Here is a 12595-nt window from a genome sequence, read left to right as displayed (position 1 = left end):
TCTTTCTTGTGTACATAATCAAAATATTTTCCTTTGAATATCATCCACTCTACACTGAAAATTGTCAAATTTGTGTAATTCAATCCAACAGAGGAGGAAAAGTAGTTCCATCTTGAACAGCCAACAGTTCTGTATAATCGTTATCAGAAAAGAATCAAAATTTTGTTTTTGTTAGTAGTATATAGATGAATAAAATTACTGGAAATATTGAATTCCCAACAGATACACAGGAGTTTGTATATGATAATTTTATGAAATACATTGGTGACGCTGATAGGAATTCTATTTTTACACATACTTTGTAGCAGTTGTCGGATAACATTTTTTTAGCTCATTCGTCATGGCCAAGAATAAAGGATGTCTACCCAAGAAGAAGGAATAAGAGAGGCCAGCTAAGAACAAAGTTTCCTTTCCAGTGACTGCTGCTGAGATAACTCTGACAACTTTTAATACAGTTATTTTTACTATTAACATCATCTTATTATGCCACAATTTTTATCATAATTTATCAGCCACTGACTGATGCTAAATGCTCTTTTACTTTCAAATTATACTTAGTTAATATTATTTACATCATGGTTACTGTGATGCATATCTTTTGTGTTTATTATTTACAAAAACTCTTAACTAGCCTAAAATAAAATAAATTAATTTCATTGTTGCACACAAATTTCATGTCTTTAGTTCTTGCCAGTAACAACTAGTTATACTTTTAAAAACGAAAAATAATAAAAAACAACAATACGGTATTCATTTACGTGTTGGCATGTGTATAAGGGATCAATCACCAACACCAAGTATTTGAAGTGCAATTGCTATTAAAGCTAATATTTGCATCTCAGATCCAAGCCTTGATAGAAGCTTCCAAGTGGCCATCTCTCTCTCTCTCTCTCTCTCTCTCTCTCTCTCTCTCTCTCTCTCTCTCTTCTGCTCTCGCTCTCTCTCAATAACACTTGAGTTCGCGAGTCTAGTCACGATCTCCTCCCGATCTCTCGTGATCTCCTCTCTCTCTCTATCTCCTCTCTCTCTCTCTCTCTCTCTCTCTCTCTCTCTCTCTCTCTCTCTCTCTCTCTCTGATTTTGGAGTTATAGGAGCAAAAGTTAACGAAGATAAGTATGGTTTGATTAAGTAGTTCACTATCCCTACCTTTCTTCCCGAACAACCTCTACTCCCTTCCAACCTGTCTCCCTCCCTACTTTCTATGTCTAAAACTGAAAAAAATTAGGGCATACACATACCCTTCATGCCTACGCACTGCAAATGTTCTCAATGACAAAAAATACAGCAGGTGTCCTTATGCATAACTAACTTCCAAATGACAAGATTTGTAAACACCACTACTATGAGATTCAGGGTCTTTGTAACACGGTTTTTTGGACTTTGCTCCTTTTCAAAGCATCGGATGTAGCTGAAAGTGACATATGTATATTTTACAACCACACAAATTTTGTCAGCATTATCAATAACCTAAACCCGATAGTTTTAATTTTTACAGAGTAAAAATGATCTAGCCGAAGCCATGGCCAATGATTACGAGCCAAGAGTCGAAAAACATTCATTACGTAAGCAAGGTAAACAAACGCCTTTTGATTAAATGTTGCCCCGCCCATCCACCAGACAGAAATTCCATCGGCTCTGAAACCCAAAGACTTTATGAATGGCGGAACGATACATAGATGTGGGTGGGGTATCAGTGCTAGCGTAGTAATACTACTGTAGCAGTAGTGCCGCAACAGTATAGCAGTAATATACATGAATTAAACGTTTAGGCCAACTGCTGGGATCCTTGAGGATCATTTAGCACTTCTTACAACTACTCAAGAAATTAGTTTTTATAGCCAAAGTTAAATTTTCTAATCCAACAATGCCCATGGTAGCCTTCAGTGTTATCCTGAATTATAACGAGGCCAAAGTGGGTGGAGCCTCATGAAGTCACCATTCTGACGATAATTATTGGTGAAGGTTTAAAGCCAAAATACGGTACCGGCTATTTTTTTTCAGTAAGTAGGTATATAGCCAATGAATAAAAATTGCTTGACATTGGATATAGCAGTTATCAAATCAAGCTTGTCTACTATGTTTTTGGTAATTACCAACTATTCCCTACATCTTGTCAATCTGATTGTGACCTATAAAGTAGACTGTAATTTCTTTGGAAACTTATTTTGGGAGTTAGACTAATAATCAAAGTGTTTTTGTATTTATTAACATATTTTGTTGGTTTGTTCATTATGACGATTATCAGTGGAGAGGTTCCAGAATTTATAAAGGTGTACTGCTTTGCTTGTATTTAAATTTGTATGTCATTGTTGCCAGAGGTTTAGCCTTCGTTACGTATAGCCAATCATCCATCGAGAAAGAGGAAAGAAATGATGTCATAAGTTACGTAACGAGTGCGTTCGAAACCTTTTCTCTGAGTAAGTTGGCCCGTCTTCAAAAAAGGTCACTTTTACATTATAAGTACCAAATTTATTCAACCTACGTAGTGCAGAATACACTCAAAATTTGTGTTGATATAATATGTATTCTGAATAAGCGTTATATTTATGAAATGCATAGATAAAAAGTTGTTGCGAAAAAACCGTGTTACAGAGGCCCTGAATCTCATAGAAGTGTAATACCCATAGGTCTAATTATACAACTAAGCATTTTTAATAATGAGCTAGATCTTTATTCTGTTATGTAGCACATAAAATAATAGTTCTGTTATCAAAATTTAAATTGTCAATGTATTTATGTGTCACGGTCTGTAATATCTTGATAATATAAAACATGTCTACACAGAATATGTACCTATTCATAAAGCATATTTCTTTGGCACAAAATTATGGGTAAATAAATTCCATTGCACTTCATCTATTAAATGTTATTCCAATTTCTCTTGAAGAAATCCTGTGCTCAGTTTAGCAATTTTAATAAACCCCTGTTCAACTTGCAAGGTTCCCTGGTTTTTCAAGATGGCTGCAAGGTCTATAGCAATGCCCGCGGCACGAACACCAAATTAATGTAGATAACACCACCTCAAGATATCACTGACCCTCTATAAGTGGTATTGAGCACATAAATAGGTTCTGTGATGGAACATCCTGAAAATTAGAACAGGCATCAAAGCCAGTGGTCAGCAAACCAATTCTGCTAGCATGGGTTTTGAAGTTGAAGAATCCTAAGATCCCAATCAATCCCTTACATACTAGAAAGGATCCTCCATCAGGAGAGAGAAAGGCAACATATCAGCCTCCCTGGAATGCTCTCTGGATAGTAGTCCTTAGCACTTTTATCTAATGATGCTGTACATGGAACCACAAACCATGATTACATACTTGTACATAGCATCCGAGCACTTGCTGTATGTTCAAAAGTAGCACACACACACAAACACACACACGTGCAACTAACTGAAATTATTTTAAGAACAGCTACCAACCTGAAGAAGACACGACAATAAAAAAAATTATTCCATAGAATCATACTTGCTAAAAACCAATTAGTGAATCGCTCAGGACCACACTTGGAATTTATTGATGGGATCCATAATAGGTATGGCCATCCCAAGGGTATTGTGAACATACACACAGCATCATGATTCTTGACCAACCACTTCTCCTAGAGCTCAGTCCCTGATAGGAGAAAGACCAGTAGTCTCCAAAATATGAAGGAACATTTGTGAGAAATACAGGAGGATCACCCAGATAGATTCCAACCCATCCCCCCAACACATTAATCCACCCATGAGGAAGAAGTCAAAGACAGAAGGGAGTAGGTGGAAATCATGTTTCCTACTCACATTTGGTTTTCTCTCATTCAAAAACCCTGTTGTGACAATCAAGACCGACAGGACAACAACCGAAGTCTTGGGCAGAGCTGTGACTTGAGAGAAGAGGAGAGTTAATAATAAGTGTCAGTTATATCCACAGAAGAAAAAGGAAGAGATGAAGGGGTTAGGGAAGCACGATCTTCTGCGAACCTCTTTAAATCCCAAGAATGAATGGAACTACACAAATACGTTGTATATAAAGACAGGGACAGGGAGACATTTTGAACCAATGCACAGCAGCACATGAAAAAATTACTTCAATTAACCACCTTGTTATTAGACTCCAGTGGTCATTTCCAGTTTATTCCAGGAATAACTCTATTGAAAAGATTGTTTTTTTTTTTCTTGAAGGAACAAAAAATTTATTATATCCAGTAAATACAAGTGGTTTCTGAAGATTCACTTGACTTATAATATTTGTGAATATACTACATATAAAAGCCAAACAACCAAGAGAATTCATTCTTTGTGCATTAGTATCTACACAAGCAATACAGTTAATTCAGTTTACTAGATCAAACAAGAGCACTGGATTAAATTTCACTAATTGGTAATTTTCTTCTCTAGTCTTATTTTATAATGCTTATTAAGCAGCACTTCTTTATACTTCTCACGTATTCCTGCACTGGCCAAAAGATTACTACTTTGTGAAATAACTTGATCTGAATATCTGTTAGTTTAAACTTTTTGAACAGTGTATCTGCATAAGAAATGACCAGAATTGTTACCAGTGGAAGCCACAGGCCTGCCCTTGCCCATGGGAAGGCAGAGAGAACTTCTCTTAAATGGTCAGCAACAGGAGACACTAAATTCGATGCTGGAAATACAGGTGAAGAACAAGCTGGACAACTGTAGCCAGCTGGTGCTGTGTTTGGAGGTAAACGTGTAGCCCAGTCATTTAGGCAATCTATGTGAAACACATCTGCAAGTTATATAAAAAAACAATAGAAAATCTAACAAAATTGAGGAATAATGTACAGTACCAACATTAGATTTAATAAATATGGTTCTCAAGAAATCTCAAACAAAATATTCTTACGTATTCACAATATTTAAGCAAATCAAATTGCATTTTTTATAAATATACAAACCTTTAGTGTTTTTTATATGGATTAACTTCAGTAAACAGATGGTTTGTTTGTTGGAGTTTGTATCAGGCTAGTTAACTTGTGTCAAAGGAGTGATGGGTAAGGGAACTTACTTGACCAACACCACTACCACTTTCTTCAGCTATAACGAATAATGCAATATAAAAAAAAAAAAAAAAAAAAATGTTAAATTTCCAATTTGTTCTTAACAGAATACAGCACCAGTAAAATGCCTGTATCATAAGAGGTGGCTCTCTGTGACTTAAAAAAACCTGGCATACTTAATTAAAAGAAGTTTTGTACGGGCAGTCAAGAAATCTCATCGTAATGCACTCTGATTGAATGAGTACGATTGAATTTCTTCATAGACTTACTTGGTACTGAAATACTCGAAAGTAGCACTGAAATACTCGAAGATAATAGAAACCTAGTCTCTACAAGACCTCTTTCCTCTCCTAAATGAGGATAAAGCGAAGCGCAACACTCGAGCAAACGCCAAAATACCAAAGGAAACTCCTCCAATTCAAACTCTTCTTTCAGAGAAGGAGTCAGGGCAACAGCAGCCAACTCCTCAGAATGAATCTCTGGCTCAAATGAAGGGGAGACTGAGAGAAACACAGTCACAAGTGGCTCACCTGAGATGACACAAGTCAGCTGATCAAGAGAAGATGAAGCTCAAGTAAGTGTCTAAGAAAATGGGTAAGATTGGGAGGAGAGGGGATAAGAGCGACAGCAACATTCCTGTCTTGTATGAAAGCGACTCAACAGACTTACAAGCATTCCCAGCAACACATCCTTATAAAGATAAGAAGCTAGAACAGCATCCTGTAACCATAGTAGGACTGGAAAGAGAAACATTAACAAGCATAAGGAATAGACTCATTAACACCAGAAGAAATAGCATGTAATGAATGAAGTAGTGAATTTCAAGGAAAGAGAAATGCAGCACATAAGGATTTCAAATAAGATGTAGAAGAGACTGGTTTAACAATTGACTGAGTTAACATAACATCAAAATTAGAAAAAATCACTACAGATACATTATCATTAACCATTTCAGGTCAGCCTATATGTAAATTAACAAAAGCCAATGACTAGGCAATCTTCACGGTTGCCAGTTTTAAAATAAACGATATCACTGGAGAAAAAGGAAGATATGCATATACTCTGGGTTTGAAGAAAATTCTAAAAAATTTTCTGTTCCTCCCACAGAAGTTGAAAGTGAAGAATTCCAACTGTGTGAGGGGACATTTTTCCATTATATTTGTAAAAATACCCTAATTTTAGCAAGTTATCCATATTCTTTCTCTTGTTCTTTTCGTACTACATTTTGAAAAATCACATTACAGCTCACAAACTATTGAGATGTAAAGAACTAAAACCAACAACAATCCGTATGATTATGGACAAATATATACGAGATTTACTGGGACAGCAAATACTACCACCATAAGTCCTGCCTGTCATAAAAGGCGACTGAAAGGACAGCTGCTGCCTTGCAGTTAACTTTTTTAGCAAAAGGCTAGGCCCACCGCCAATAACTATGGAAAGTGCTGCCTTGCAGGTGGACTTTTCAGTCAAAGGCAAGGCCCACCACCAATAACTGTGGTTGATGACAGCAAGGGTATGCAGTCGTAAAAACCCTTTTGCCAAATAATAAACCATGCCTGATGCTGTCAGGAAAGGCACATCAGGCAACCAACCCCTTAGTGTAGGAATAATGGTGGGAAAGAGGAAGACATACTGGGACAGCGGGATGTACCTTCCCAATGAAATCCCAGAGACCTTTCCCTTATTTCACTGAGCTGACATGTGAGTGTTGCTATAAGAGTTGCCATTAAGTCAATTATGGTCCATTCAAGTGATCTGAATGTTTTCCCAAAATTTTTCCAATTATCAAGGTGCAAAATAAGGATTATCACAGTCCTCTTATACCATTATTGCACTCAAAGGACCCATACTGCTAGAGTGCAAAGATTTGTTTGCCATAATGATCTTTCAGCAAACACATTGAGACTCAAGAGCGTGAAAAATGAGAGGCAGATGACTGGGGCATGGAACCACATCACCACGAGAACCGACCCAATTCCCTGGGAGAGTACTCATCCAACTGTCGCAGTGCAGTCCTGAGCTTGGGGTACAGATGGGTAAGGGTACTGACACCTTACCTCTTACAGGGACTTTTTACCTAAGGTCTACATCCTGTTCTAGCTTCTCTATACACTTTTCCAGAACCAAAAGAAGAGGAGATGGCAGAGCTAAAGAGTCTCGGTACTAACTAAAGCATTAGCAGAGGAAAAGCTGTACACTAAGTACAGGCAGTCCCCCAACTTACATTGGAGTTCCATTTCTGAGGCGTTACAGAAGTCCAAAAATTACATAAGTTGGGACACCTTATTGAAAAATGTATAATATAATCGGAAAAAAAATTATGAACATACAAACACACGAGTGAGGCCTTTGTTTCTTTGTTTGGTATTGTTACATCCCATGAGTGACTCAGAGTAGGTCACTGTCCGGTCAACTACATGCTCAGAAACAAGTTCCAGTCTTTCTTTGCTTATGGTGCCATAAGACTGAAATGACAACTTCAGAACATCTGCTGTAACCTGGAACCAATTTTTTAATGAAAATATTTGAAATGCACCGTATGATTGTTACAACGTAAGTCGAGTCCAATGCGATCCGAGGAATGCCTGTAGGGATAGTTATAGATAAAGATCTCTAGTATTATTATCATTAAAGTAGTTTAACCAGCAGCAACTGTCAACTTTCAGCTCTCATAGGGATGGCCCGAAGGATTAGAATAAAGTAAAATACCAGGTCTAGGCCTGAGGCCAAGCTCTGGAATCGATGAATGAGTGAAGACTAAACTAAAAATTACACAAAGGCACAAGTTTCCACACTGGAACACATGCATACAATAAACATAGTACATATTTACTCACGTATCCACAGATTCATAAAAAATACAATAGGAATAAGCTAAGTAACAGTTAAATTTTTTTCATTTAATTTATTAATGACAATGATTTTTTTTGTTTTAATTCATTAATGACAATGATTTTTTTTTTTTTTATCATTTACTTATACAGTGGTACCTCGACATACGAAAGGCTCAACTTACGAAAAATGATATTGTTATGATACAATAAAGTTTCATACATACTTACCTGGCAGATATATACATAGCTATCGACTCCGTCGTCCCCGACAGAAATTCAAATTTCGCGGCACTCGCTACAGGTAGGTCAGGTGATCTACCGCCCTGCTCTGGGTGGCAGGACTAAGAACCATTCCCGTTTTCTAATCAGATTCTCTCGTTTCCACCTGTCTCCTGGCGGGGGAGCAGGGGGGCTGGTGGGTCTTCAATTGTATATATCTGCCAGGTAAGTATGTATGAAACTTTATTGTATCATAACAATATCATTTTCATACATTCAACTTACCTGTCAGATATATACATAGCTGATTGACACCCTTTGATGGAGGGCAAGAGACAGCTAACTACTGACTAGACAGGTAAACAACATATGTTGTAGGTATTTATAGACCTTGGTTCCTACCTTATCAGGTGGAAGACTTCGTGACTACTGTCCAGGAGTCTGCTTCACCTCAAGAGCCTTAGCGAGATAGCGATCTGTGGCCAAGAGTTCTTGTGGGTCTGTCGATGGGGTATCATCCACTTACTCGGCAGAGCCTAACTGGCATTTGTCAATGGGTGCTAATCCGCTTATATGACAACACGCCTTCATTTAAGGAGCACACAACCGATCCCGATCACCCGAACCTAACACCCGTGTTAGTTCTAAGATTGCTAAGAGCTATCCCCAAACTCTTAGCAAACAACCAAAAACTCAATAACCACACATATAATAGTACAAAAAAAATGATATTGTCATGTTACAATAAAGTTTTATACATACTTACCTGACAGATATATACTTAGCTATAGACTCCGTCGTCTCCGACAGAATTTCAAATTTCGCGGCACACGCTACAGGTAGGTCAGGTGATCTACCGCCCTGCCCTGGGTGGCAGGACTAGGAACCATCCCTGTTTTCTAATCAGAATTCTTCTCTTCCACCTGTCTCCTGCGGGGAGGCTGGGTGGGCTATTAATCGTATATATCTGTCAGGTAAGTATGTATAAAACTTTATTGTAACATGACAATATCATTTTTATACATTCAACTTCCCTGCCAGATATATACTTAGCTGATTAGCACCCATTGGTGGTGGGTAAGAGACAGCTAACTACTGAAATAGACAGGTAAACAACATATGTTGTAGGTATTTATAAACCTTGGTTCCTACCTTATTAGGCTGAAGACTTCGAGGCTACTGCCTTGTAGTCTGCTTAGCCTCAAGAGCCTCAGCGATAATGATCTATGGCTAAGAGTTCTTGTGGGTCTGCCAATGGGGTCTTATCCACTTACTCGGCAGAGCCCCTAAAGGCCTTTGTCATTGGGTGCTATTCCACTTACATGACAATACACCTTGTTCAAGGAGCACAAAACCGATCCCGATCACCTGATCCTAACATCCATGTTAGTTCTAAGATTGTAAGGAGTTATCCCCGAAACTCCTCACAAAAACAACCAAAAAAACTCGAAACATAATTACACTTTCATTACAAAATATACAAAAAAAAATTTTGTACTCCCCTACTAGTCAAACATACCCTTGATCGCCTACCAGCAATGACACTCTGCTCCCGTGCGACAGTAGTGAGCTTGCTACTAGAAAACCAACGCACATATCTGACAAGAGGGTTTATGTACGATAAAAAACACAAAATTAAGGATCAGTCTTTGCTCCAAGACCCAGTACTGTATCTGCTGATACAAAAGGACCTAGCGAGAAGCACTTCTCATAGGTCACTCTCACGTCCTTTAGATAATGAGATGCAAACACTGAATTGCACCTCCAATATGTAGTCTCGATGATATTCTTCAGAGACATATTCTTTTGGAACGCCAAAGACGTTGCTACTGCTCTTACTTCATGCGTCTTGACTTTTAGAAGACCGAAGGATTCCTCCGAGCAGTTCTTGTGAGCGTCCGTAATAACGCTTCTCACAAAGAAAGCCAAGGCGTTCTTGGACATGAGTCGTTTGGGGTTCTTCACTGCACACCAAAGAACCTTGTTGACAAGCTCCCATCTGTCTCTTCCTCTCTAAATAGAATTTAAGAGCTCTCACTGGACAGAGAGATCTCTCTATCTCTCTGCCTACCAGGTTAGATAGGCCTTTTACCTCAAAACTTCTGGGCCAAGGTTTTGATGGGTTTTCATTCTTTGCCAGAAACAATTGTCTGGAAAGAACAGATGCAGCATCTCCTTTGAACCCACCGTGGAATCCAGAGCGTGTAATTCGCTCGTCCTCTTGGCTGTAGCGAGAGCCACTAGGAACAAGCATTTCCTAGTAACTCTCGGAAGGACGCCAGATGTAAAGGTTTCGAATTTGTCCGATGAAAGGAATTTCAGGACCACGTCTAGATTCCAACTAGGTGTTCTAGGAGTAGCTGCTTTCGACGTCTCAAAAGATCTAATTAGATCGTGTAGATCTTTGTCGTTAGCAATGTCTAGGCCTCGATTCCTGAAAACCGAAGACAGCATGCTTCGGTATCCTTTTATTGACGAGACAGATAGGTGTGACTCCTTTCTCAGAAAGAGGAGGAAATCGGCAATATTCACTATAGAGGTACTGGAGGAGGAAAGCTTCTGAACCTTACACCACCTCCTAAAGACTTCCCACTTCGACTGGTATACTCTTCTCGTCGAAGCTCTGCGGGCTCTAGCGATAGAGCCGCAGCCTCGCGAGAAAAGCCTCTCGCTCTGACAAGTCTTTCGATAGTCGAAAGGCAGTCAGAGCGAGACCTGGGAGGTTGTGATGAAACCTCTCGAAGTGGGGTTGTCTGAGTAGATCGTGTCTGTTTGGAAGCGATCTGGGGAAGTCCACTATCCACTCCAGTACCATCCGTGAAACCATTCCTGTGCTGGCCAAAATGGGGCTATGAGTATCAACTTCGTGCTCTTCGAAGCTACAAACTTCCTGAGCACTTCCCCCAGGATTTTGAACGGGGGAAAAGCGTAAGCGTCCACACCCGACCAATCCATGAGAAACGCGTCTATTGTGAAGGCTCTCGGATCCTCTACTAGAGAGCAAAAGTTCTCTATTCTTTTGGAGAGGAACGTCGCAAACAGGTCTATGTGAGGTCTCCCCCACAGGGACCAAAGACTTCGACACACTTCTTCGTGAAGAGTCCATTCTGTGGGAAGGACCTGGTTTCTCCTGCTCAGTCTGTCCGCTCTCACATTTTTGATCCCTTGAACAAACCTTGTGAGGAGAGTTATGCCTCTTCTTCCGTCCAGGTTAACAGGTGTTTTGTCAACTGATAGAGGGAGAACGAGTGCGTGCCTCCTTGCTTTCTTATGTAAGCCAGAGCCGTGGTGTTGTCTGAGTTGATCTGTATTACCCCGTCTCTGACTATCTTTTCGAAGGACTTTAAGGCTAGGTGTATGGCCACAAGTTCCTTGCAATTGATGTGCCAGGACACCTGTTCCTTTGTCCAGGTGCCTGACACCTCCCTTGCTCCCAGCGTCGCTCCCCATCCCGACTCCGAAGCGTCGGTAAACAACACTTGGTCTGGGTTCTGCAGAGCAAGCGATAAGCCTTCGTTCTTTTGAAGCTGAGGGATCCACCACCTCAGATGATTTTTTACTTCTTGTGGAAGTTGGAAGATGTCCGAGAGTTGACCCGTCTTCCAGTTCCACACCTCTTTGAGGAAAAACTGAAGAGGGCGAAGGTGAAGTCTCCTAGCGAGAAGAACTTTTCCAATGAGGACAGGGGTCCCTAATAGGCTCAGGTAATCCCTCGCTGCAGCGTCCTTTCTCTCTAAGAAGCTTGAGATTCTCGACAAACCTCGAGCGATTCTTTTTCTTGCGAAGGATATACCCGAAAACCCCGAGAATCCATCTGAATCCCAGATAGACCAAGTTCTGGCTGGGGATCAGTTGTGATTTCTCGAGGTTGACGGAGGCAAACCCTAGCGAATCTATCATGTTTCCTTGTTACTTCCAAGTCCTCCAAGCACTGACTCTTCGACTTGGCCCTGATCAGCCAGTCGTCCAAGTAGAGGGAGATGTTTATCCCCTCTAGGTGAAGCCATCTTGCTACATTCGCCATCAGGTTGGTGAATACTTGTGGGGCTGTAGACAGACCGAAGCACAGAGCCCTGAATTGAAAGATCTTGTCTCCTATCACAAAGCGAAGATATTTCTTTGACTGATGGTGAATGGGAACGTGGAAATAGGCGTCTTGCAGGTCCAGAGAGACCATCCAATCTCCTGGGCGAAGCGCCGACATGACAGAGGCGGACGTTTCCAGTACGAAACTTCTTTTTCTGTACGAAGCGATTCAGAGCGCTTACGTCCAGAACTGGCCTCCACCCCCCCGATGCCTTTGGTACTAGAAAAAGGCGATTGTAAAATCCCGGGGAGTGTGGATCTTGTACCAGTTCGATGGCCTCTTTTTCCCACATTTGCTCCACCATCTGAAGGAGAGTCTTTCGCATTAACGGGTCTCTGTACTCGCTGACAGTTCCCGAGGCGTAGATGTTAGGGGCGGTTTGTCGTCGAAGGGGATTACATATCCCTTCTTCAGGACCGACACTGACCAAGGGTCGGCTCCC

General features: G+C 40.3%; 1 protein-coding gene across 3 annotated transcripts in view; it reads right to left on the bottom strand.

Moving 5' to 3' along the window:
- LOC135201374 (zinc finger protein-like 1) overlaps positions 1-12595 on the bottom strand; it is a 227777-nt gene that overhangs the window by 86682 nt on the left and 128500 nt on the right. For all 3 annotated transcript variants that reach the window (XR_010311519.1, XM_064230223.1, XM_064230222.1), the window contains exon 3: positions 4543-4736. Coding sequence is in view for 2 of the 3 variants with exons in the window: in XM_064230223.1 (XP_064086293.1) it covers positions 4543-4736 (194 nt within the window). In the remaining variant the exon portion in view is untranslated. The remainder of the gene's footprint in view (positions 1-4542; positions 4737-12595) is intronic.

This window comes from Macrobrachium nipponense, chromosome 28 (genome assembly GCF_015104395.2).
Source record: "Macrobrachium nipponense isolate FS-2020 chromosome 28, ASM1510439v2, whole genome shotgun sequence".
In the NCBI taxonomy this organism is placed as follows: domain Eukaryota; kingdom Metazoa; phylum Arthropoda; class Malacostraca; order Decapoda; family Palaemonidae; genus Macrobrachium; species Macrobrachium nipponense.
This window is presented reverse-complemented; position numbering and strand designations above follow the sequence as displayed.